Here is a 25524-nt window from a genome sequence, read left to right on the forward strand (position 1 = left end):
GCAGCCTGCAGGCGGAAGGGAAGGTGCTGGCCACTGACCCCTGCATGGATGCCTGGGCCCTGCTTGGGACTTCCTGGCCCGGGACCCTCCTCCTGGCATCACAGCCTCCAAGCCCACCATTAGCCACAAGCCTGGGGTGTATCAGAGTTGGCAAAGCCCATTCAGGGGCAGATGCAGACAACTCCCCACCCCAAGCACCTACAAGCCCAGCATGTTTCATTCAGAGGCTCTGGGGGGTTCTGGAGGGTCGGGGAGAGGGCAGCCTCAGAATCGGGTCTGCCTGCCTCTATCTGTCCAGCTGCTCAGGGCACCTGGCAGCCCCTGTGCTAAGTGGAAGCTGTTCCCCGTCACCTGCCCGGCTTCACTTGCTCACCCGTGACTGAGCTTGCCCCGCTCAGCCTCCACCACCCCCGGATCCCCATCCCCACAACAGGCCCCCTCCCAAGGGGCACCCCCACTGTCAGCATCCCTCTTGCCCCAGTCCAGTCTCCACTCAGTCCTGAGGCTTCCCCCTGCACCCTGCACCCCTCTCCACAACAGGCTGGCCTCTCTGACCTGCTGTCTGCTCCCCCTACTCTGTTCCACCATAGGTTTTTCTATCAACACTCTGTTAAGCATAGAGTAAGCTCCCTTGGCACTGCCGTTACCCCTCAGATCCTCACAAGACTCACCACAAAGTTCAGTCTCAGGTCAGAGATCTCCAGCCTACACCTCCTTCTAGCACTGGCCACCAGCGAACACCAGTTTATTTTCCAACCCCTGCTGGAATGTCAGCCATAGCAGAGCAGGGACAGAGTCTGGCTGATTCACACATAGATTCCGTTCAGATTGGTGGGATGAATGAATGAGACATTACTCTTACTATGCTAATACTGGTGGGGGAATGGAGGCTCAAAGGAGTAGGGAATTTCGTCCAAGATCGCTCAGCTAACCAGTGGAAGGATCCAATCCCAGGTCTGGGGCTTGTGGGTACCCTGCCCCCTACTACACTGCAGATGACCCCGGCCAGGTCCCATCCTCACGGACCCAGGCTGGGGTCTGCACTTACCTGTTGGGCTGCGGGGTCTGGGAACCGCAGTCCAGGTGTACGCGTGGTGGGCCCTGCCTCTGGACTGTAACTCTCCACTTATGGACGATGTAACCAATGGAGACCAACGAAGGGGCCTTGGCAGTGGCCCCTCCTGTACCAGCTGAGAGGCTACAGGGCTCATCTTCGACATCTGGCTGAGGGGAGGTGAAGGGGGAGACCCTCCCCTTGGTGGATGCCCCCATCCGCCAGAGCCTTCCCGAGAGTCATGGGCCCTCCAGGTGAGGATTCCCCACTCTGCTGCACCAGGAAAAACCGAGGCGAGGCAGGCCTGGGAGCCAGGCTGACCCCTCCTCCACCGCCCAGCACTGCTCGTCCCAAACGGTCCTGCAACCTTAGGACCCAAGGCTCCTGACGGGGCCAGCATGAGGGAGAGGCGAGCGGACCTTGGGGACCCCGCTGCGGGGCAGGAACGGGTTGAGGAAGGATGGGGCATAGGGGCTGGCTCCCAAAGAAACCTCACGTCCTACCTCAGCAGAGTTCCCTGAAGCAAACCACCTCTTAGGAGATGAGCCTAGACATGGACAGCACAGGGTCCTCCTCCCCGCTATCCAGCACCAGGGCTACCTCCTCTGCAGGCCATCCTGGTGAGACCCCTAGACCCCACACAGAGAGCTGTCCCAGACTCCAGACCTGACCCTCACAGCAGGCTGGGGGTGACATTCCAGACCTGGGGGGGCAGGGCAGCAGCCAGGGTGCCAGGGGCTCCTAAGGAGCTTCCGGTTTGCCCTGAGGCTCCTGGTTTAGCCACAGCCCAGCAAGGCCCTGTCCAAAGAGCCCCTTCTACCTCCCCTGTCCCAGGCTCCTCGGAAACCCATCCAGTACCCGGCCCGGGACAGCCGCTCCCTTTGGTCCTTTGCAGCCTCTTCCCTGCTCGGTTCCCTGAGTAGCTCATCTTCTTATGTCTCTAAGGCACCCTCTCCCTCAGGCCAACCATGCCCTGTACCAATGCCCTGCTGGGACCCCAGCGGCCCTTGAAATAAAAGACCCAGATTGTGTCAAACTTGGCTTTACTGGAATAGAGAAAACAGGCAACAGGAATCACAATGGTGCTGGCAGCTCTAGGTCCCCTGCCCCCAGCCCTCTCAGCCCCAAGGCCTGGGAGCCTCCTGCCAGGGGCTCTCCCACTAGTCTGGACCAGGAGAGGCCTCCCCTCTGGAAACTGTGTGGGGTGGGAGCTTTCAATGTGCATTTCACTGCCAGCTTCAGAATTAGCAGCAAATGTCCACAATGACAGCAACAGCAACGAGACTGGACTTGACATCTCAGGAAAGGACGTGCAGAACAAACCAGACCCACAGCGCCACAGATTGACAGCAGTCTTGCGACAGAAGACACAACACCAGTGCGCCCGGCCACACGGCACGAGGGGCGGGCGACAGGTCTGCGGGAGGCTGACAGCACGCGGAGGCCCTGCAGGGGCCGGCGCCTTCACTCCCGAGGCTGGAAAGAACCGACTGAACTCAAGTGCTCACATTCTCTGGGAGGACGGTCAAACGAAGGTACCGCAAGAGAGCACAGTTTAAAAACAGCGAAGATGGCCTGCTTCCCGGCCCTGGGTGGGCACCAGGCCAGACACGGCGGGCAGCAAGGGCTGGCTGCCACCCGGGCGAGCCTAGCCGGTGAGCTCCACGGGCAGCTCCCGGCCACACAGGGCCTCCCACTGACGGGCCAGCAGCGAGATGAGCTTCTCTCGGCTCTCCGCGCTGGGGACAAACACCTGCCACTGGACCTCACGGCCCTGGCCACCCCTAGCCGGGCCACCTGGCACCTCCCCGAAGTGGTCCAGGGTGACGCTGCCCATGAGGTCGTGGCCCTGCACATCATCGAAGACCAGGGTGAGGGCCTGTGGGTATGTCTGGTAGCCCATGAGCACGCGGTCCAGGTCCCGGACGCGGCGCCCGTCATCCAGCCGGTACCGGTCCCTCTGTGGCGGCTCTTTGGCGAACTCGGGCAGCGGGTAGTGGACGAAGTCCTCGTCCAGGAGGAAGATCTCGGCGCTGGTGAGCAGGAGCGTCTTGGGGCGCAGCAAGCCCCTGCAGCGCCCCGGCTGCGGCGAGCCCACCTGGAAGGCCTGCACACACAGCAGGATGCTGAGGGCTGGCGCCTTCTCCGGCGCAGCCATCTTCTGGGCCACGGTGAACGTCAGGTCTCCGACCTCCTCCTCGCTGGGGTAGGTGAACTTGACGCGGCTCGAGTGGATCAGCTCATAGTTTTCCATCTTCCCTGAAGAGAGAGACGCCACCAGGGCTGCAGGCTGGAACTGGCCTGTGGTGGTGCTAGGCTCACCAGCAGCCCCAAGCCCCCCAGAGACGGCAGCATGAGTCACGTGACCATCAGAAGCAGCAGAGAGTGATCCAAGCCCCCCTGCTCAGCCTGAGACCCTCAGGCCAGCAGCGCAGAGCAGGGCAGATACGAAATGCATCTGCCGAATGGCTGTGGATTTGCTGGGACAGGGACTCTGCCGTGGAAAAGTCCATGCAGGGCTTCCTTGGTGGTCCAGTGGTTCAGAAACCACTCTGCAATAATGCAAGGGACACTGGTTCGAACTCTGGTTCAGGGAGATTGATTCCACATGCCGTGGAGCCTGGGCCCACAGCTACAGTGCTTGTACTCTAGAGCCCACGAGCCACAATTACTGAGCCCACACACACTGCCACTACTGAAGCCCACGCGACAAGAGCCCATGCTGCACAACAAGAGAAGCACTGCGATGGGAAGCCCACACCAGGACAAAGAGCAGCCTCTGCTCACCACCACTGGAGAAAGCCTGCGTGAGGCAACAAAGATCCACGATAGCCAAAAAAAAAAAAAAAAAAAGCCATGGGAAACTCTGACTGACTACGCAGGAAGACAGCTAGAAGCAGAGCGGCTGCTGGCAGAGAGACGCTGTCCTGGGGCCTGCTGCAGCCCTTGGGGTCGGCGAGGAGACTCGAGCTGGGCGGGGGTACCTGTGGTCTTGTTTCCAAACTCAGAATAGAAGTCTTTGTCCACAGGCTCAGGTGAGGGTGTGCGTTCCAGCAAGGAGAGCACAGCCATGAGGTGCTGGAGGAAGCAGTGGGTCAGGTAGCTGTCCCGCGTCAAGCAGGTAACCACCTGCGCCGGGCAGGAGCCTGCGAGAGAAGGGGACAGGCATGACCGCAGCTCGCCGCTCCCCCGGCCCCGCCCTTGCAGTCTCCTCTAGTGTCCGGCAGGTCAGCCTGGACCTGAGGACCACAGAGCCGGGTCCAGGAAAGCGCACGTGGCGAAGCATCACGGGGCCTGGGGAGACGGCCGTTTCTCAGGCCGGAAGGGCTGTGACATTTTTCTGGAAGGGGATACAGAGGCATTAGGGAAAGAGCTTAGCTTTCTCTCTTCAGGAAGTATGAGTCAGACACATCCTGCCCGGGAGCCCAGGGCCCACTCTGCCCTCCCGCCCAGCTCTTCGCCGCCTCGGTCCCTGGCCTCCCGCTCCATGTCCTGGGGGTGAGTTCTGCTCTCTCAGCAGTTCCTGAAGCGGCTTCCTCCCGCTCCAGTGAACTGGCCTGTGAGCAGATAACTCTGCCTGCAATAACGCACCCACGTATGAAGGTGGAAGCCCACTGGGGACACCGACCTTCACCCAAAATAGGACAAAACAGAGCGGCCACTCACCTGTTAGCCGGAAATACTGGTCAAACAGCCCAACGTTGACTACCTGCAGGTCGCTGAGTTTCAAAACAAAGCACTGAGAGATGTGGAAGGGGCTGTTGTTGTAGTCGGTGTTTTTCTGATGCCAGAAATCTGTGACAGGGAGAAAGGGACAGACTGTGGTGATGGCCGTGCTGGGTGAGCACAAGGCTCCCAGGTACACAGCTGCCTGGAGCAGGAAAGGGTCCCCTTGATGGCCCGGCCCACTGAGAAGCCACCACCACCTCTGCACACACAAGACCTCATGGGAAATGTATTCCACAGTCTGAGCCGTGCTTGGTGTGCTGGATACACCAGGAGTCCTAAGACAGCCACTGGCTGAGGAACCCACCGAGGCCCCAAGAGGCAGAGGCTGCCCAGGCCCTCACGGGCCTGGCTGGGTGCGTTCATGCCTGGCCTCACATCCCTTGTGCCAGATCCAGGAGGATAGTGCTGACATCAACCTCCCTTCCTCCAAGAAGATAGTCTCAGCCCCGTGCAGCCAAACCGCTGCTTCCTCAGGTCACACGGGGGTCCAGAGACAGAAGCCCTCCCATCCCCGCGAGCCCCAGTGCCCACCCTGCAGCGGCTCCGAGAAGTAGCGGCGGAGGCCGTCGTGCAGCACGAAGTACACGGCCTTGGTAGAGAGCAGCACACAGGCTGTCACCTCCAGCCCCGGCATCTGGTAGAACACCACCGATGACCACAGGAGGTGCCGCAGCTCCTCATTTTCCACCTGGACACAGAGGGGCCAGTTGGGGCTGCAGGACAGCAGGTGACCAGGGTGTGCAGCTCCTCCTGCAGGCTTCTGGGAAGGGGGCTCCCACAGCCCCACCGGCGGTGACCTGCTGCCCCGGGGGTGGCATGGGACTCTACCGTGTCGTCAATGAATGTGTAACTACAGAAGAGAGGAGGTGAGGAGCGGGAGACAGTCTGCAGTGGGGTCTGCCCAGGGACCGAGGCTAGGAATGGCCACAGAGGGAGGCAGTGGTGGAGGGGACAACTGGTCAGGTCCTCAAAACCGTGAAGAGCTGAAGCTGGGGGAAAAGCCAGCACGGAGAAGGCTGGGAACCCGAAGCTGAGCCCAAGGCAAGCCTGCTGCAGCTCCGGACAACCGAGCCCCCTTCCTCCACAGGTGCCAGCCCTACCTCAGCAATGCTGCTGTGGAAGAACTCGACCACGGCCCGTCCACGCAGGCTGGCGATGTGCCGGAGAGACGGGCAGGCAGGCAGGTGTGACGGGATCTGATTGTCCTCCGACATGGACCGGATCAGGGGCTCACTTGGGTACTGTGCAGGGGCCTCTGCTTGGGCCAGAGCCTCCACTGGGATCTCTGCTGAGGCCTCGGCCTCCTCGGGGACCTCCACTGGAACAAGAGCTGGCACTGAGGCCTCCACTGGAGCTGGGGTCTTTGCTGGGCTTGGGGCTGAGGCCTCTCCTGGAGTAAGAGCAGGGGCCTCCACCAGGGCCGGGGCTGTAGTCTCTGCTGGAGCTTCTTGGAGATTCTGGTCACTGCTACATATCCCGATTCCCCCGAGAAACACCATATTAACATGTGGGCCCCAAATGCAGACTCCCAGCCCACGTGTAACCTCAGCGTGTGGGGACTGCACGCACCACCCACCACCTCTGGAGTCATCTGGGGATTTCATCTTGGTTTCTCATGGTAAAAGCAAAGGGAAAGGTGCCAGGCCCCTTCTCTTGGGAGGGAGATGGAAAGACGGACCAAGGCTGACACACAGATGTGCCCATGGGCTGAAAAATCATTCTGAAAAGGTGGTAAAAGTATCACCAATGCCACTCCAGAGTCCAGAGTGCGGCTGGGACCCTGGGGCACATGGAGTTGAGAAACAAAAACTCAGCCTTTCCTCAGTCTGCCTTTGAGGCCTCCTCAGGTGTCCCAGGATCTCACCCGCCTTGGCCACCACTGCATGTGGCCACACTGGATTTTCCCGTGACTGTTCCAGGCACCAGGTCCAACAAGGCTCAGAAAGAACCCTCGTGCATTGAGAGCCCCCAACCAGCCTTCACACCCACAAGCTCAGGCTCGTGTCAGCGGGGAGTCCTGGATACCGTCCTCTCAATCCAGCAGCTGTCTGTCGAGAGAGATCCCTGGGGCCCTGATCTTGCACAGGGCCAAATCCCCTCAAGCCTCTCAGGCTCTCCTCCTGTTGGCCTGGGCCAGACAGGCGTCTGCTGGGGTGAAGCAGGGCGCCTGCTTTCTGTATGCAGTCCCCTCTGTGGGCAAGGTCCACCAGGTTTGGGGGTGGCAGGGAAACAGAGACAAGCTGAAGCTTGTCACCACCTGAAGCCCCATCACGGGGGCAAGGAGACGGAGAGACAGCCTCATGAGGCTGCCTCTGGCACAAGTAGCTCCCTAGTACCTGAAGGAATGAGGGGTCTCTACAGAGGGCACGGGACTTGAGCTGGGCATGAGGGGCCCCTGATTCAGCCAAGAAGAGGCTGGATGTCCTTTGGGAGCATCCGTTGAGGGGCTGGGCTGGAGAGAAAAGGCAGGGCCTCTGAAATGCTGGGGTGAGGATAGGGTCTCCACTGTCCACCAGGAACAAATGAAGGGCTTCCCTGTCCAGCTGGGGAAGCCCCATCATACATGAAGCTGGGGGAAGTCACAGGAGAAAGGGCACCCTGAAGGGTACAGGGACCCTCGTGAGCCCAAGGCAGGCATGAATCATGGGTGTGACCACAGTTCCCCTTATAGGCCACTCTACCCCAAGCCCAGGCAGCTCTGAGGGGAGCCAGGCTCAGCAGCAGGAGCAGGGGAAGGAGGGAAAAGTGAGGAAGACGAGCACAGGGCTGCGAATTCCTCCTCTCTCTGCACCTCAGTCTCCCCGAGAAGAGCAGGAGCTCTGCACGGAGAGACCACCCAGCTTACACACTCAGACCTTGCTGCTCTCGGCCAACAAGTTCAGGACTCACAAAATTACACAGAGTGGGCCCCTGAGCAACCCAGGTCCTCCTGAGAAGGAAGGAGTGTATGGCTCACCAAAGGGTAAGGCTTGAAGCTGGGGGTCAGAGGCAGGCGGTACCAGCAGCAGCTCCCCCAGCCCAGCTAAGAAAGCCAAGCACAGGACTGGGAGCCCAGGGGCGAGGGTACATGGGTAATGCCTAAAGGCCATGCTTGGGCCCAGGGGGAGGGCCAGGCAAGGTGGGAGCAGAAGCCTGGAGGCCCAGCGACGCAGGGCTCTAAGTGGCAGAGAAGAGGCCCAGTGTCCTTCCACAAAGAAGGACTTCTTCTGAAGCCTGGGAGATAAGGAGCAGCCTAGCACCAAGCCCGAGGGAGCTAAGGGCAGTGTTGATGGGGGTGAGAGGTTTGGGTGTGGTGAGCGGACTGGTCTCAGCCAGCCCCCTGCTTCCTGGCCCCCAGAAGCCCGTGCTCAGCCTCACCTGGCCCTGCTCTCTGCAGGCTGGCCGTCCACGAGGGGGCTCTGAGGCCCGCCCCCCGTTGCGGGGGTCTTGGCGATGACCACGGTCTTCAGGTCCTGCAGCGAGGCCCGCAGCTGGTTGTAGATGCGCAGGAAGTGGAACTTCTCATGGGGCAGCACAAAGATGGCGGTGACGAAGCGGTAGCCCACGAGCAGCTCGAGCACGTGGCCGTCCGCGAAGGCACCCCGTGGCTGGGTGCAGCTGCGCGTGGGGTCCAGCAGCACAGTGGACAGCGGCACGCGGCTGAGCTTGAAGCTGTTGCGGTTGCGGCAGTTGTGGGTGCCCCGGTTGGGCATGGGGTTGAAGTCGGCCTTGATGACGTTGAGGTGCTGGGGCGTGAGCAGCAGCCAGTAGGGGATGGCGGCGGACTTAACGGCCTCGGAGGGCGCGCAGCAGGAGCGCCGCACGGCCGAGCAGAGGGTGCAGCTGGCCCACTCGATGTTGCCCGAGTAGTCCCCAGCGGCCGTCTGCACCATGCGCTTGTCACTGTAGACCAGGTAGACGGGAAAGCAGCCCTGGCTGCGCTCCTGGCAGCCGCCTGCCACTTTGTAGAAGGTGAGCAGCTGGCGCAGGAACTCCTGCAGGCTGGTGTGGCTGCCGTAAAGCACGGGGCTGCACAGCATGGCCATGTGCTGCGGGGCGAAGCAGGCGCGCAGGTCGGCATGGAACTCGTGCAGGTGGGCAGCGTCGGAGATGATGAAGAGCGTGTTCTCACTGTGCCGCACCTTCAGCACCAGGCACAGCTCCGGCATGAGGAAGCCGAACTCGGTGAGGTCGCCGTGCGGGAAGCAGAACACGAAGCGCAGCGAGGAGAGGATGTGCTGGCTGCTGCCCCGCGACTCCTGGTGCGGGATCTCGAAGACAGCGATGCCGAAGTCGGTGAGTACGAGGCAGGCGGCGAACTGGCGGATGCTGCCCTGCACGTGGATCAGGAAGCACCAGAGCACCTTGAGGATGCGGATGTGCTCCAGCAGGAAGTCCTCGTCTGCGCCCAGCGCCCACTCCAGAGCCAGGCGCTCCTCCTCAGCCTCCTCCTCCTCCTCTTCCTCCTCTTCCTCTCCTGGACCACCCTCCTCCTCTTCCTCTGTATCTGGGGGCCCCATTTCGAAGTAGCGATTCTCAGCAACGTCCTCCTCCTCCTCCTCATCCTCGCCCTGCTCCCCCTGGCCCTCCTCTCGCTGGTTGGCGGCCTCAATCCAAGCAGGGAGCTGCCGCTCGATAGCCTGTCGGATGAGCGTGCTCAGGCGCTGGATGAAGTCCTGGTTGGTGGCAGTGTAGCCAATGCAGGTAAAGGGCAGGAAGATGATCTGGCCGGACCCAGGCACCACCTGGACCTCTGGCTCCGCGTGCTCGGGGCTGTGCGGGGAGAGGCCAGGTCAGTGGCATGCTGGGCTGGGATGCCCCCACCTCCCACATCCAGATTCTGCTGCTGTCCCCCTGGTCTTGAGGAACCAATGCATGGGTCTCAAAGCCTCCTAACGAGTCAAGCCTGCTCCTAGCAAGCACCCTGATAGGGAGCTTAAGTGCTGGAAGGCTGGGGCAGCCGCACTGCCAGGGCCTCAGACCACAGGCATCCAGTGCAGTCCTGCCCACGTCATGAAGACGCCTCAGTCCTGTGGACACTGGCCACAAGCCCCAAAGGCAGTGAGTGCTCAAGGCCATGGACTAACTTGACAACAGTCTCCTTCAGGGGAACCCAGTGACCTTGAGAGGGGTAGGGAGTGGGACAGGTGGGTCTGAGGACCTTCACATTTAAATTCAAGCTCCTCCAGAGACAGGCAATCTGCCTGAGAAAGAATTCAGAGTAGTAACAGTAAAAATGATTCAAAATCTCAGAAAAAATAATGGAGGCACAGACCAAGAGAATACAGGAAATGTTTAACAAAGAGACAGAAGGTTAAAAGAACAGAGAATAAGTGAAACGAAAAAGACACTAGAAAAAAGTCAAGAGCAGAATAACTGAGGCAGAAGAATGAGTGAGCGAGCTGGAAGACAGAGAAGTGGACATCGCTGCCACAGGACAGAATAAAGTAAAAAGAATGAAGAGAAATGAGAAATGGCCTCAGAGACCTCTGGGACATCACTAAACACACCAACATCCTATTGTAGGGTCCCAGCAGAAAAGAGACAGGGAAAGGGCCTGAGAAAATATGTGAAGAGATTATAGCCAAAAGCTTCCCTAAAATGGGAAAGGAAACAGTCATTCAAGTCCAGGAAGTGCAGAGTTCCATACAGGATAAACCCAAGGAGGAACAGGCCAAAACACATATTACTCAAATTGACAAAAGTCAAATACAAAGAAAAATATTAAAATCAAAAGGGAAAAGTAACAAACAACACACAAGTAAATCCCCATAAGGTTATCAGATGATTTTTCAGCAGAAACTGCAAGCCAGAAGAGAGTGGCACAATATATTTAAAGTGATGAAAGGGATAAACCTACAATCAAGAATACTCTACCCAGCAAGGTTTTCATTCAGATTCAGAGAAGTTTTACAGAGGAGCAAAAGTTAAGAGAATAGACACCACCAATCTAGCCTTACAACAAATGCTAAAGGAACTCCTGGGGGCAGGGGTGGGGGGCGGGGCAGACGGTAAAGAACACATTTGCCAGCGCAGAGCTCGACCCCTGGGCCGGGAAGATCCCTTGGAGGAGGGCGTGACAGCCCACTCCAGGATTCTTGCCTGGAGAATCCCATGAACAGGGGGGCCTGGCAGGCTGCAGTCCAGAACTGGACACGACCAAAGCAACTCAGCATGCACACGTGTGTGCACACGCGCGCGCGCGCACACAGACACGCGCGCGCGCGCGTCATCGGAGGTGGGGGTGGGGAGGCCAAAGCTAGAAACAAGAAAAGCACAATTGGGAAAGCTCAACAATAAAGGCAAACATAAAGTAACAGTAGGAAACCACCCCCACACAAATATCGTATCAAAATCAGCAACCACAGGGGAGTACAAACACAGGAAATCAGAATTACACTTGAAATCAAGAGACCAGCAACTTAAAACCACCTTCCGTAAAGACTGCTATAGCAAAATCTCAAGAGGGACTTCCCTGGTGGTCCAACGGTTAAGAATCTGCCTTGCAATGCAGGGGACTCGGGTTTGATCCCTCCTCGGGGAACTAGAATCCCACATTCCACACAGCGACTGAGTGCCACAACTTGAGAGTCCGAGTGCCACAGTGAAAGTTCCGGCGTGCCACAACAAGGATGCCACAAGCCGCAACGGGTGCAGTCAAATTAAAAACACAAAAGAATCCAAACCTCATGGGAACTGCAAACCAAACATCTCTAACAGATACACAAACAAAAAAGAAGAAGGCAAATCAAACACAACACTAAAGACAGACATCAAACCACAAGAGAACAAAAGACGACCAACAAAAACAAATCCTAATCAATTAAGAAAATGGCAATAGGAACATGTATTATCAGTAATTACCTTAAATGTAAAATGTAAATTAAATGCTCCAAACAAAAGGCACAGACTGGCTGAATGGATATAAAACAAGACCCATATATATGCTGTCTACAAGAGACCCACTTTAGACTTAGGGACACATACAGACTGAAAGTGAGGGGATAGAAAAAGATATTCCATGCAAATGGAAATCAAAAGAAAGCTGAAATAGCAGTATACATATCAGAGAAAATAGACCTTAAAATAACAACTGTTACAAGAGATAAGGAAATGGGATTTCCCTGGTGGTCAAGTGGCGGACACTCTGCGCTCTCAACACAGGGGGCTGGGGCTTGATCCCGGGTCAGGGAACTAGATCCAGCAGACAAAGGGTTCACCCGCCGAAACTAAGGATCGTGCAGGCTACAGCAAGGATCAAAGGTTCCGCGTGCTGCGACCAAGGGCTGTGTGGCCAGGGAAATACATAAATATTAAAAAGACAAGGAAGGACACGACATAATGATCAAGGAATCAATTCAAGAAGAAGATACAATTTCAAGTAGATGTATGTACCCAACACAGGAGCACCTCAATATGAACATAAATGCTAACAGTCTAAGGGCTCCCCTGGTGGCTCAGATGGCAAAGAAGGGGGAAATCAACAGTAATACAATAATAGCAGGGAACTCAATGGACAGATCATCCAGACAGAAAATCAATAAAGAAACACCAGCCCTAAAGATACATTAGACTAGATGGACTTAACTAATATTTATAGGGCATTCCATTCAAAAAGAGCCTAGACTTTCTTTTCAAGCACACACAGAACATTCTGCAGGATAGATTGTATCTTTGGCCACAAATCAAGCCTCCATAAATTCAAGAAAACTGAAATCACATCAAGTATCTTTTCCAACCACAATGCTGTAAGATTATAAATCAAATACAAGAAAAAAAAAAACTGCAAAACCCCACAAACATGTAGAGGTTAAACAATGTTATGAAATAGCCAATGGATCACTGAAGAAATCAAAGAGGAAATAAAAAATACCTAGAGACAAATGACAATGAAACATGACAATCCAAAACCTATGGGATGCAGCAAACGCAGTTCTAAGAAGGAAGTTGATAGCAATACAATCTTACCCCAGGACACAAGAAAAATCTCAAACAACCTAACTGTGGGACTTCCCTGGCGGTCCAATGGTTAACAACCCACCTACCAATGCAGGGAACGTGGGTTCAATCACTGGTCCAGGAAGATCTCACATGCCACAGAGCAACGAAGCCTGTGTGCTACAGCTACTGAGCCTGAACTCTAGAAGCCATGCTCCCCAACAAGAGAAGCCGCGATGAGAAGCCATGCACTGCAATTAGAGTAATCCCCACCCACTGCAACCAGAGAAAGCCCGTGCACAGCAAAGACCCAGAACAGTCATATATATACACACACACACCCACCCGCTAAAGGAACCAGAGAAAGCCTGTGCACAGCAAAGACTCAGAACAGTCTGCCCTGTGCACAGCAAAGACCCAGAACAGTCTCTCTCTCACACACACACACACAAGCCCGTGCCAACATCCAGCACAATCACACACACACATAAACACACACACATCCTACAGAACTAGAGAAAGAAGAACTCCAAAGTTAGTAGAAGGAATGAAACTATATTGATCAGAGCAGAAATAAACGAAATAGAAATGAATAAAACAATAAGAAACATCAATGAAACTAAAAGCTGATCCTATGAAAAGATGAACAAAATTAATAAACCTTTTTAATTCATTGGGAGAAAAGAAAAGGAGAGGGCTCAGATTAATAAAACTAGAAGTGGGAACTTCTGTGGTGGTACAATGGATAAGAATCTGCCTGCCAGTGCAAGGGGACACTGGTCTGATCCCTTGTCCAGGAAGATTCCACATGCCACGGAGAAACCAGGCCCACGCACCACAACCACTGAGCCCACGAGCAGCAAATACCAAAGCCAGCACGTGCTCCAAGGCCCACAAGCCACAACTACTGATCCACGTGCTGCAATGCCTGAAGCCCGTGCACCTAGAGCCTGTGCTGTGCAACAAGAGAAGCCACTGCGATGACCACAGTGAGAAGTCCCGGCTCACCACAACTAGGAAAGCACGTATGCAGCAGCGGAGACACACAACCCCAAAACTAATTATTAAAAAAAAAAGTAGGAACAAAAAAGGGTGTTACAGCTGACACCACGGACATACAAAGGATTTTAAGAGCATGAGCAACTATGGGGGGCTTCCCTGGTAGCTCAGCTGGTAAAGAATCTGCCTGCAATGCAGGAGACCCAGGTTCAATTCCTGGGTCAGCAAAATGCCCTGGAGAACGGATAGGTTACCCTCTCCAGTATTCTTGGGCTTCCCTGGTAGCTCAGACAGTAAAGAATCTGACTGCAATATGAGAGAATGGGGTTCGATCCCTGGGTTGGGAAGATCCCCTGGAGACAGAAACAGCTACCCACTCCAGTAGTCCTGCCTGGAGAATTCCATGGACAGAGAAGCCAGGCTACAGTCCACGGAGTCACCAAGAAGCAGATACAACTGAGCGACTGTCACAAGCAACCATACACCAATAAAATGGACAACCTAGAAGAAATTAACAAATTCTTAGAAAGGTACAACTTTTCAAGGCTGAACCAGGAAGAAATAGAAAATACAAACAGACCAATCACAAGTACTAAAATTGAAACTGATTCAAAAACTTCCAACAAACAAAAGTCCAAGACCAGTCGGCTTCACAGGAGCATTTTATTAAACATTTACACAACAGTTAACACCTATCCCTCTGATATTCTTCAAAAAAAGTGCAGAAGAAGGAACACGCCCAAGCTCATTCTATGAGGCCACCAATACCTTGATACCAAAACCAAAGATATCACAAAAAAAGAAAATTACAGAACTTCCCTGGTGGTCCAGGGGTCCAGAATCCATCTTGCAATGTGGGGGACACAGATTCAACCCTTGGTAAGGGAACTAAGATCCCACATGCTGGAGCAACTAAGCCCCACGTACTGCAAATACTGAGCCTGATGTTCTGGAGCTTGCGCACAACTGGAGTCCATGAGCCACAATGAAAGACCTTGCACAGTGCAACAAAGATCCTGCGTGCTGCAACTAAGAGGTCGCGCAGCCAAATAAATAAATATTAAAAAAAGAATAAAGGGCCAATAACCCAGAGGCAAAAAAAAAAAAAAAAACTCAACAAAACACTAGCAAACCAAGCCCGACAACACAATAACAGTTCACACACCATGATCAAGTGGGATTTATTCCAGGGATGCAAAGGTTTTTCAATATAAACAAATCAACCAATGTGATACACCACATTAACAAACTGAAGAAGAAAAAAACCATATGATCATCTTAACAGATGTAGAAAAGGTTTTTCACAAAATCCCACACATATTTATGGTTTAAAAAGAAAAAAAAAAAAAAAACTCTCTAGAAAGTGGGCATAGAGGGAATCTACCTCAACATCACAAAGACCACATACAACAAACCCACAATTACCATCGTTCTCAAAGGTGAAAAACTCAAAACATTTCCTCCAAGATCTCCTGATGTCCACTCTTGCCAATTTGACGGAACATAGATCTGGAGAGTGTAGTCACAGCAATCAGAGAAGAAAAAGAAATAAAAGAAATCCAAATTGAAAAGAGAAAGTAAAACTGTCAGTGTTTGCACATACACAGAAAATCCTAAAGACACAACCTGAAAACTACGAGAGCTCATCAACGAGTCTGGTAAATTTGCAGGATACAAAATCAATACACAGAAATCTCTTGCATTCCCACACAGTAACAACGAAAGATGAGAAAAACATTTTACTGGAGTGTAACTGCTTCGTAATATTGTGTTAGTTGCTGCTGTAGAATGAATGAATCACTTATATGTATACATATATCCTCCTCCTCATGGAGCTCCCTCCCACCCCCGAGCCCACCCACCTAGGTCATCAAAGAGGACCAAGCTGAGCTCCCTGAGCTATACAGCAGGTCCACACTAGCTCTCTTTTAAATGCGGTAGTGTAAATATGTGAATCCTAATCTCTCAGTTCATTCCACACTCCCGTTCCCGCCACCCCCCACATCCACACCTGTTTTCTACATCTGTGTCTCTAGTCCTGCCTGACAAATACGTTCATCTGTACCATTTTTCTAGATTCCACATATGTACATTAACATACAATATTTATTTCTCTCTGACTTACTTCACTCTGTACATCTCCAAAACACAGAACAGCTCATGTAGCTCAAAACCAAACACACACACAAACTATGGATAAAGACCTAAATTGACCTCTCTCCAATGAAGACATACAGATGGCCAAGAGGCACATGGAAAGATGCTCAACATCACTAATTGACAGAGAAATGCAAATCAAAACTACAATCAGGTGAGAATTTCTGGTGGCCCACTGGTTACGAATCTGACTTGCAGCGTAGGCAATGTGGGCTCAATCCCTGGTCCCACGTCATGGAGGAACTACAGCCATGTGCCGAGACCACTGAGCCCACGCACTCCAGAGCCTGTAGGTCACAACCACTGAAGCCTGCATGCTCTGGAGTCCCCACGCCACAAGCAAGATCTCACGGGCCACAGCTCAGGCCAGAGGCAGTCAAATACATAAAGTAAAGAAAAAAGCTACAATGAGGTATCACCTCACACAGGTCAGAATGGCCATCATCAAAAAAATCCATGAACAACAAATGCTACAGAGGGTGTGAAACAAAGGGAACCCTCTTACACTGTTGGTGGGAATGTAAACTGATACAGCTACTATGGAAAACAGTATGGAGAGTCCTTGAAAAACTACGAATAAAGCCACCATATGACCCAACAATACCATTACTGGGCATACACCTGAGAAAACCATAGTCCAAAAAGACATATGTACCCCAAGCTTCACTGCAACACTGTTTATAATAGCCAGGACACAGAAGCAACCTAGATGCCCACTGACAGATGAACGGATCAAGAATTTGTGGTACACATACACAATGCAATATTGTTGTTGTTTTAATCACTAAGTTGTATTTGATTCTTTTGCAACCCCATGAACTGTAGTCCATCAGACTCCTCTGTCCATGTGATTTCCCAGGCAAGAACACTGGAGTGGGTTGCCTTCTTTCCCAAAGATCTTTCTCCAGGGGATCTTCCCTACCCAGGAATTGAACCTGAGTCTCCTGCATTGGCAGGCAGATTCTTTACCACTAAGCCACCAGGGAAGCTCCACAATGGAGTATTACTCAGCCATAAATTTTTTTTTTAAGTTCTAGTGACGAGGATGCAGAGAAGGTGATGGCACCCCACTCCAGTACTCTTGCCTGGAAAATCCCATGGACGGAGGAGCCTGGTGGGCTGTGGTCCATGGGGTCACGAAGAGTCGGACACGACTGAGCGACTTCACTTTCACTTTTCACTTTCATGCATTGGAGAAGGAAATGGCAACCCACTCCAGTGTTCTTGCCTGGAGAATCCCAGGGACAGAGGAGCCTGGTGGGCTGCCGTCTCTGGGGTCGCACAGAGTCGGACACGACTGAAGCGACTTAGCAGCAGCAGCAGACGTGGATGAACCTAGAGTCTGTTACAGAGAGATGTTAAGTCAGAAAGAGAAAAATAAACATTGAATATTGACCTATATAGATGGGATCTAGAAAAACAGTGCTGATAAACCTATCTGCAGGCAGGAATAGAGACACAGACTCAGAGAACAGAGCTGCGGACACAGCAGCGGGAGGAGAGGATGGGATGAGTTGAAAGAGGAGCGCTGGAACATCCGCATAACCACGCACAGAGCAGTGGGAAGCTGCCGTGTAACACACACAGCTCAACCCATGCTCTCTGACAACCCAGAGGGCTGGGACAAGGTTGGGGTGCAGGGAGGTTTAAGAGGGAGGGGCTGTATGTATACTTCCGGCTGATTCATGCTGTTGCACAGCAGAAACCAACACAACATCGTAAAGTAACTCTCCTCAGTGGACAATAACTAAAAAAAAAGTCTTCTGGGATGTCCCTGATGATCCAGTGGCTAAGACTTCACACTCCCAAAGCTGGGGGTCCTGGGTTTGATCCCTGGTCGGGAATCTAGATCCCACATTCCACAAGTAAGAGTTTGTATGCCGCAACTAAAAACTCCCCCGAGCTGCACCTGAAGGGCCCACATGCCGCAGTCCACAACTAAGACCTGGGCAACCAATCAACAAACGGAGAAAATATTTTAAAACTGTATCTCTTAAAAAAAAGTCTCTAAACAATAAATGCTTTGAGGGTATGGAGAAAAGGGAACCCTCCTACATTGTTAGTAGGAATATAAATTGTTACAACCATTATGGAGAATGGTATACAGTTTCCTTAACAAACTAAATACAGACCTACTACATGATCTAATAATCCCACTTCTGGACATATATCCAGAGAAAGACTTAATTCAGAAAGATAACATGTACCCCAATGTTCACTACAGCACTGTTTACAATAGCCAAGACAGGTAACAAACCTAAACATCGACTAAACAAACCTAAACACCACTGGCAGGTGAGTAACGGGACACTTTTCAGCCGTAAAAAAGGAATGGAAAAAAGGAATGAAAGAATGCCACTTGCAACAGTAGGACGGATCTGGAGACTGTCATACTGAATGAAGTCAGATAAGGACTAATGTCACATATCACTGTATGAGGAATCTAAAAAACAATGGTACAAATGAACTTATTTATAAAAGAGTCATAGATGCAGAAAACAAACTTACAGTTACCAGGGGGAAATGGGGAAGAGGGGTAAACTAGGAGTTTGGGAGTGACATAAGCACACTACTATATATACAGTAGGTAACTAACAAGGACATACTACTGCACAGCACAGGGAGCTCTACTTAGCCCTCCGTAATGACCCATATGGGAAACGAATCTAAACAGTGTAGCTGTAAGTATAACTGACTGACTTTGCTGTATACCTGAAAGTAACACATTATAAATCAACCATATTCCAATTAAAATTTTAAAAAATAATAATAAACTCCTGTACCTCTTGGCCTCTAATGCCCTTGTGAAAAAGGATATATAAAATGCAGTTGGGAAACCTCTTCTGTAAAAATCAGAGTCAACAGTCGAGGGTTTGGAGACTAACCCACTCACATCACTTTTTTTTTTTTAAAGCAGCTCTTTAAGAACGGAAAAATCAGTTTCCAGTTCAAGATAGTCCCTCCTGTGAGAGCACAAAAAAAATCACAACTAGATGTTGAGCAACCACTGACAGGAGGATGCTGGAAACTACCAAAAAAAGACACCCACATCCAAAAACAAGGAGGGAGATGCAGAGAGAGGGCAGCAGGGCACAATCACAATAAAATCAAATCCTTTCCCACCAGGCGGGTGACCCAAACCTGCAGAACAACACCAAAGAAGTTCTCCCACTGTTTCGAAGGCTCTGAACCCCACACCAGGCTTCCCAGCCCCGGGATCCGACAAAGAAATCATACTCCCCAGGGAATCTGGCCTTGAAGTTCAGTGAGAATTGATTACAACACTTCCACAGGACTGAGGGAAACACAGACTCCAGTCCTGGAGGACACAAACAAATCATTTCATGAAGAAGCTCCAGAGCAAAGGGGCAGTGACCCCACAGGAAGACTAAACCAAACTGCCTGCCAGTGCTGGAGGGGCCACCAGGGAGGCACAGCTGGGCAGAGGCTCAGCACAAGGGCAGGGGCCCTGGCAGCAGAAGCCCAGCAAGGTACCCCTTGCCATAAACCCTCCTGGAGTTCCCCATTAATTTAATTAGACTGTTAATTTAAAACAGGCAAAAGCAACAAAGGTTTACTGTGCATCACAGGGAACTGCAGTCAGTATCTCGTAATAACCTATAATGGAAAATAATTTCAAAAATAATCTATTTGTGTATGTATAACTAAATCACCTTGCTCTGCACCTGAAACATTGTAAGTCAACTATACTTCAATAAAATATAATTATATATTAAGAAAAAAAAAGAAAAAATAATAGCATGGAACTTTAACATCCACTTACACCAGTGGACGTCGGGACAGAAAATCAATAAGGAAACATAAGCGTTAAAGATACAACAGACCAGATGGACTTACTGATGTTTACAGAGCATTCCATTAGAAAGCAGCAAAATACACTTTCTTTTCAAGTGCACATGGAACATCCCCCAGGATAGAGCTTATCTTTGTCCCTAAATCAAGCCTCAGTAAATTTAAGAACACTGAAAACATATCAGGTATCACTGCCGACCACAATGCTGTAAGATCAGAAATCAGATACAAGAAAAAAACTACAAAAACCCACAAATATATGGAGGCTGAATGATACGTTACTTGACAACCAATGGATCACCGAAGATATCAAAAAGGAAATAAAAAAAATACCTAGAGACAAATGACAATGAAAACATGACAATCCAAAACCTATGGGATGCAGCAAAAGCAGGTCTAAGAGAGAAGCTGAAGCAACACAATCTTACCTCAGGACACAAGAGAAAATCTCAAATAAACAACCTAACCGTGGGACTTCCCTTGTGGTCCAGTGGTTAAGAATCCACCTGCCAAATGCAGGGGACATGGGTTCAATCCCTGGTCTGGGAAGATCCCATATGCCACAGAACTACTAAGCCTATGTGCCACAGCTTTTGAGCCTGTACTCCAAGGCCCATGCTCTGCAACATGAGAAGCTACCTCAGTGAGAAACCCATGCACCCCAACTACACAGTAACCCCACTCACTGCAGCTAGAGAAAGCCTGCACAGAGCAAACACCCAGTGCAGCCACACCCCACGTGAACCAGAGAGAGAGAAGATAAGCCCCAACATTAGCAGAAGGAAAGAAATCATAATGACCAGAGCAGAAAGAAATGATATAAGATGAAGAGAACAGAAAAGGCCACTGAAAATAAAAACTGGTCCTATAAAAAGATGAACAAGACTGATAAACCTTTAGACTCAAAGGGAGAAAAAAAGGAAGAGGGCTCAAATCAAGAAAAGTAGAAACAGGGACTTCCCTGGTGGTGCAGTGCATGAAAAGCCACCTGCCAATGCAAGCGGACACTGGTTTGATCCCTTGTCCAGGAAGATTTCACAGGCCATGGAGCAACCAGGCCCACGCACCACAACTACGGAGCCCAAGAGCAGCAATGCTGAAGCCAGCACACACTCCAGGGCCTACGAGCCACAACTATCGAGTGCCCGGGCTGCAACCTCTGAAACCCATGTACCCAGGCCCTGCGCTATGCAAGAGCCACTCAATGGAAGCCCACGCACTGCAACAGAGAGCAGTCCCGGCCCACCGTAACTGGAGAGTATGCAGCAATACAGAGATAGCACAACCAAAAATTAATTACTAAAAAACTAGGAATGAAAAAGGGTAAGTTACAACTGACGCCACGGACGTACAAAGGATAAGAGACCACTACAAGCAACTATATGCCAATAAAATGGACAGTCTAGAAGAAATGGACAGATTCTTAGAAAAGTACAACCTTCCGAGACTGAGCCAGGAAGAAACAGCAAACATCAACAGACCAATCACAAGTTCTGAAACTGTGGTTCAAAACCTTCCAACAAAAGTCCAGGACCAGATGGCCTCACAGATGAATTCTATCAAGCATTTAGACAACACTTGACACCTATCCTTCTGAAATCCTTCCAAAAAATTGCCAAAGAAGGAACACTCCCAAGCTCATTCTATGAGGCCACGATCACCCGGATACCAAAACCAAAGATACCACAAAAATGAAAATGACAGGGACTTCCCTGGTGCTCCAGAGGTTACAAATCCACCTTGCGATGCAAGTGACACCGGTCTGACCCTTGGTAGGGAACTGAGACCCCAAATACTGCAGAGCAACCGAAGCACACATGCTGAAAGCGCTGGGCCCGCGTGTTCTGGAGCCTGGACACCACGGCTAGAGAGTCCATGAGCCACCAAGACAGACCCCGCACGAGGCCACAAAGACCCTGTGTGCTGCAACCAGGACGTCACGCAGCCGAAGAAATAAATGTTAAAAACAGGAAAGGAAAACTACCGGCCAGTATCACTCAACACAGACACAAAACATCCCAATAAGACACTAGCAAACCAAGTCCAATAACACATTAAAAGGTTCATACACCATGATCAAGTGGGATTTATCCCAGATGCAAAGATTTTTCAATATACACCAGTCAATGTGATATACCACATTAACAAACTGAAGAATTAAAACCATATGATCATCTTAATAGATACAGAAAAAGTTTTTGACAAAATCCAACACCCATTTACGATAAAAAAAAAAAAAAAAAAAAACTCTCCAGAAAGTGGGCACAGAGGGAATCTACCTCACCATAATAAGGCTACATAAAACATTCTCAAAGGTGAAAAACTCAAAACATTTCCTCCAAGACCTCCTGATGTTTACTCTCGCCACTTTTATTCAACACAGTTCTGGACATTCTAGTCACAGCAATCGGAAAGGAAAAGGAAATAATCAAACTGGAACAAGAACATAAAACTGTCACTGTTTGCAGATACACAAAAAATCCAAAGACACTATCAGAAGAGTATGAGAGCTCATCATCGAATCTGGAAAATCTGCAGGATACAAAATGAATAAAAGATCAGAAAAAAATTTTATTTGAGTATAATTGCTTTCCAAGATTGTGTTAGTTTCTGCTATACAATGAATTAATCAGTTATATGTATACAAATATCCTCCTTCTCCTCTTTGACCTCCCTCACACCCTCATCCCCACCCTAGTCATCTAGGTCATCACAGGGCACCAAGCTGAGTTTCCAGGGCTACAGAGCAGGTTCGCATTAGTGCTCTGCACCTGGCAGGGCACATCCGTGGTTCCTAACCTCCCGCTCTACTTCGCACGCCCTCGTGCCACCCCCACCCGTGTCCACATGTCCACTCTCTGTCTCTATTCCTGCCCTACAAGTCAGTTCATCTGTACCATTTTTCTAGATTCCACATGTATGGATTAACAAACGATCTTTCTCTCTTTCTGAATTACTTCACTATGTATATCTCCAAAATATAGAAATAGCTCATAAGCTCAATATCAAACAAAAAACCAAATCGAAGTATAGGCAAAGACCTAAATTGACATCTCTCCAAAGAAGACATACAGACGGCCAAGAGGCACATGAAAAGGTGCTCAACATCACTAATTATTAGAGAAATGCACATCAAAACTACAATGAGATGGGACTTCCCTGGTGATCCAGAGGCTAAGACTTCACAATTCCAATGCTGGGAGCCTGGGTTTGATGCCTGGTCAGGGATCTAGATCGCACATGCCACAAGAGTTTGCACGCTGCACCTGAAAACTCCCGTGTGCTGCGCCTGAAGAGCCCACATGCTGCAGCAAAGAGCAAACACCCTGCAGTCCACAACTAAGACCTGGGCCACCAAACAAGCAAACAAGATACTTTAAAACTATATCTCTTAAAAAAAATGACTGACAATAAGACCCTGATGCTGGGAGGGACTGGGGGCAGGAGGAGAAGGGGACGACAGAGGATGAGATGGCTGGATGGCATCACCGACTCCATGGACACAGGTTTGGGTGAACTCTGGGAGTTGGTGATGGACAGGGAGGCCTGGCGTGCTGCGGTTCATGGGGTCGCAGAGAGTCGGACATGACTGAGCTGAACTGAACAATAAGTGCTTGTGAGGGTGTGGCGAAAAGGGAACCCTCCTATATCCCTGGTAGGAAGGTAAACTGCTACGACCATTATGGGAAACTGATATTTGAGGCTCCTTGAAAAACTAAATACAGAACTGCTATATGATCCAACAACCCCATTCCTGGGCATATATCCAGAGAAGAACTTAATTCAAAAAGATACAAGCAAAGGAAAAAAAAAAGATACAATCACCCCAATGTTCACTGCAGCACTATTTAAAATAGCCAAGACATGGAAGCAAACTAAACCACCAGTTGACAGGTGAGTGGATAAAGATGGGGTAGAGACATTACTTTGCCAACAAAGGTCCGTCTAGTCAAGGCTATGGTTTTCCCAGTGGTCATGTATGGGTGTGAGAGTTGGACTATAAACAAAGCTGAGTACCAAAGAATTGATACTTCTGAACTGTGGTGTTGGAGAAGACTCTTGAGAGTCCCTTGCACTGCAAGAAGATCCAACCAGTCCATCCTAAAGGAGATCAATCCTGAATATTCATTGGAAGGACTGATGCTGAAGCTGAAACTCCAATACTTTGGCCACCTGATATGAAGAACTGACTCATTGGAAAAGACTCTGATGCTGGAAAAGATTAATGGTAGGAGAAGGGGATGACAGAGGATGAGATGGTTGGATGGAATCACCAACTCAATGGACATGAGTTTGAGCAGACTCTGGGAGTTGGTGATGTACAGGGAAGCCTGGCGTGCTGCAGTCCATGGGGTTGCAAGGAGTCAGACATAACTGAGCGACTGAACCGAACTGAACATACATATAATGGAATAATACTTAGCCATAAAAAAGGAATGAAGTAATGCCATTTGCCACAACATGGATGGACCTAGAAATTATCATACTGAATGAAGTCAGATAATGACAAATATCATGTATTGCTTACATGCGGAATCCAAAAAGTAATGGTACAAATGAACTTATTCATATAAGAGTCATAAATGTAGAAAAATTTAGTTACCAGGGAGAAATGGGGAAGAGGGATAAATTAGGAGTCTGAGATTGAAATATATGCACTACTGTATCTAAACCACGTAACAAGAACCTACTAATGCGTAGCACAGGGAACCCTACTTAGTACTCTGTAGTGACCTACATGGGAAAAGAATCTAAAAAAGAGTGGATGTATGTATAACTGATTTACTCTGCTGTATACCTGAAAGTAACACATCATAAATCAACTATATTCCAGTAAAAATTTAAAAAATAGTAATAAATTCAGGTGCCTCTTGGCCTCTGATGCCCTTGTGAAAAAGGATATATAAAATGCAGTTGGGGAACCTCTTCCGTAAAATTCAGAGTAAACAGTCAAGGCTTTGGAGACCACCCCACCCACATCACTTTAAAAAAAAACAAACAAACACAGCTCTTCAAGAATGGAACAGTGGGCTTCCGGTTCAAGATGGCAGAATAGAAGGACGTGCACTCATTTCCTCCTGCAAGAGCACCAAAATCACAACTTGCTATCGAGTAACCATTGACAGAAGGGTGCTGGGACCTACCAAAAAAAAGACACGTCACCTCCAGACAAAGAAGCTGCAGCAAGATGGCAGGCGGGGCACAATCACGGTAAAATCAAATCCCATACCCACCAGGTTGGTGACCCACAGACTGGAGAACAGTAATACCAAAGAAGCTCTCCCTCTGTTGTGAAGGTTCTGAACCCCACGTCAGGCTTCCCAGCCGGGGATCTGACAGAGGGACTGGGAATCCCTGGCAATCTGGCCTTGAAGGCCAGCAGGATTTGACTGCAAGACTTCCACAGGACTAGGGCAAACAGAGACTCCAGTCTTGGGAGGGCACAAACAAAGCCTCAGAGGAAAGGAGCAAGCCTTCCTCTGCACCAAGCCTCAGAGGAAAGCAGCTTTCCTTTCAGTTTCCCCGGGAGACTGAACCAAACCACCTGCTAGAGCTGGGTCTCCTGTGGCGGCGCGGGTTGGCAGGGGGTCCCCACAGGGGTGGAGGCACTGGCAGCAGCAGTCTGGAAAGGTCCCCCTTGGCAGAAAGCCTCTTGGAGGTCCCATTAACCTGAATGCAGACTCAAGGGCTGGGTCACCTCAGGCCAAAAAGCTATCAGGGAGGGAGCACAACCTCACCCAACACCAGGTAACTGGATCAAAGCTTCACTGAGCAAGGCCCTGCCCACCTGAGAAAGACCCAGTTTTTCCCACCACCAGCCTCTCCCATCTGAATTAAATTTGTCCATTCCTGTC

General features: G+C 50.6%; 1 protein-coding gene across 2 annotated transcripts in view; it reads right to left on the reverse strand.

The window, feature by feature from the left end:
- Positions 1-2080: 2080 nt before the first annotated feature.
- NISCH (nischarin) overlaps positions 2081-25524 on the reverse strand; it is a 62272-nt gene continuing 38828 nt past the window's right edge. The window contains exons 16-21 of one of the 2 annotated variants that reach the window (XM_070776561.1): positions 8141-9535; positions 5884-6250; positions 5315-5471; positions 4721-4849; positions 4039-4200; positions 2081-3313 (exon numbers count right to left, since the gene is read on the reverse strand). In XM_070776561.1, the coding sequence (XP_070632662.1) occupies positions 2703-3313; positions 4039-4200; positions 4721-4849; positions 5315-5471; positions 5884-6250; positions 8141-9535 (2821 nt within the window). In that variant the 3' untranslated portion in view covers positions 2081-2702. Of the gene's footprint in view, positions 3314-3339; positions 3607-4038; positions 4201-4720; positions 4850-5314; positions 5472-5883; positions 6251-8140; positions 9536-25524 lie in introns of those variants that run through there. The other variant, XM_070776562.1, reaches the window with a different exon arrangement.

This window comes from Bos indicus, chromosome 22, assembly GCF_029378745.1.
Source record: "Bos indicus isolate NIAB-ARS_2022 breed Sahiwal x Tharparkar chromosome 22, NIAB-ARS_B.indTharparkar_mat_pri_1.0, whole genome shotgun sequence".
Classification (NCBI taxonomy): Eukaryota; Metazoa; Chordata; class Mammalia; order Artiodactyla; family Bovidae; genus Bos; species Bos indicus.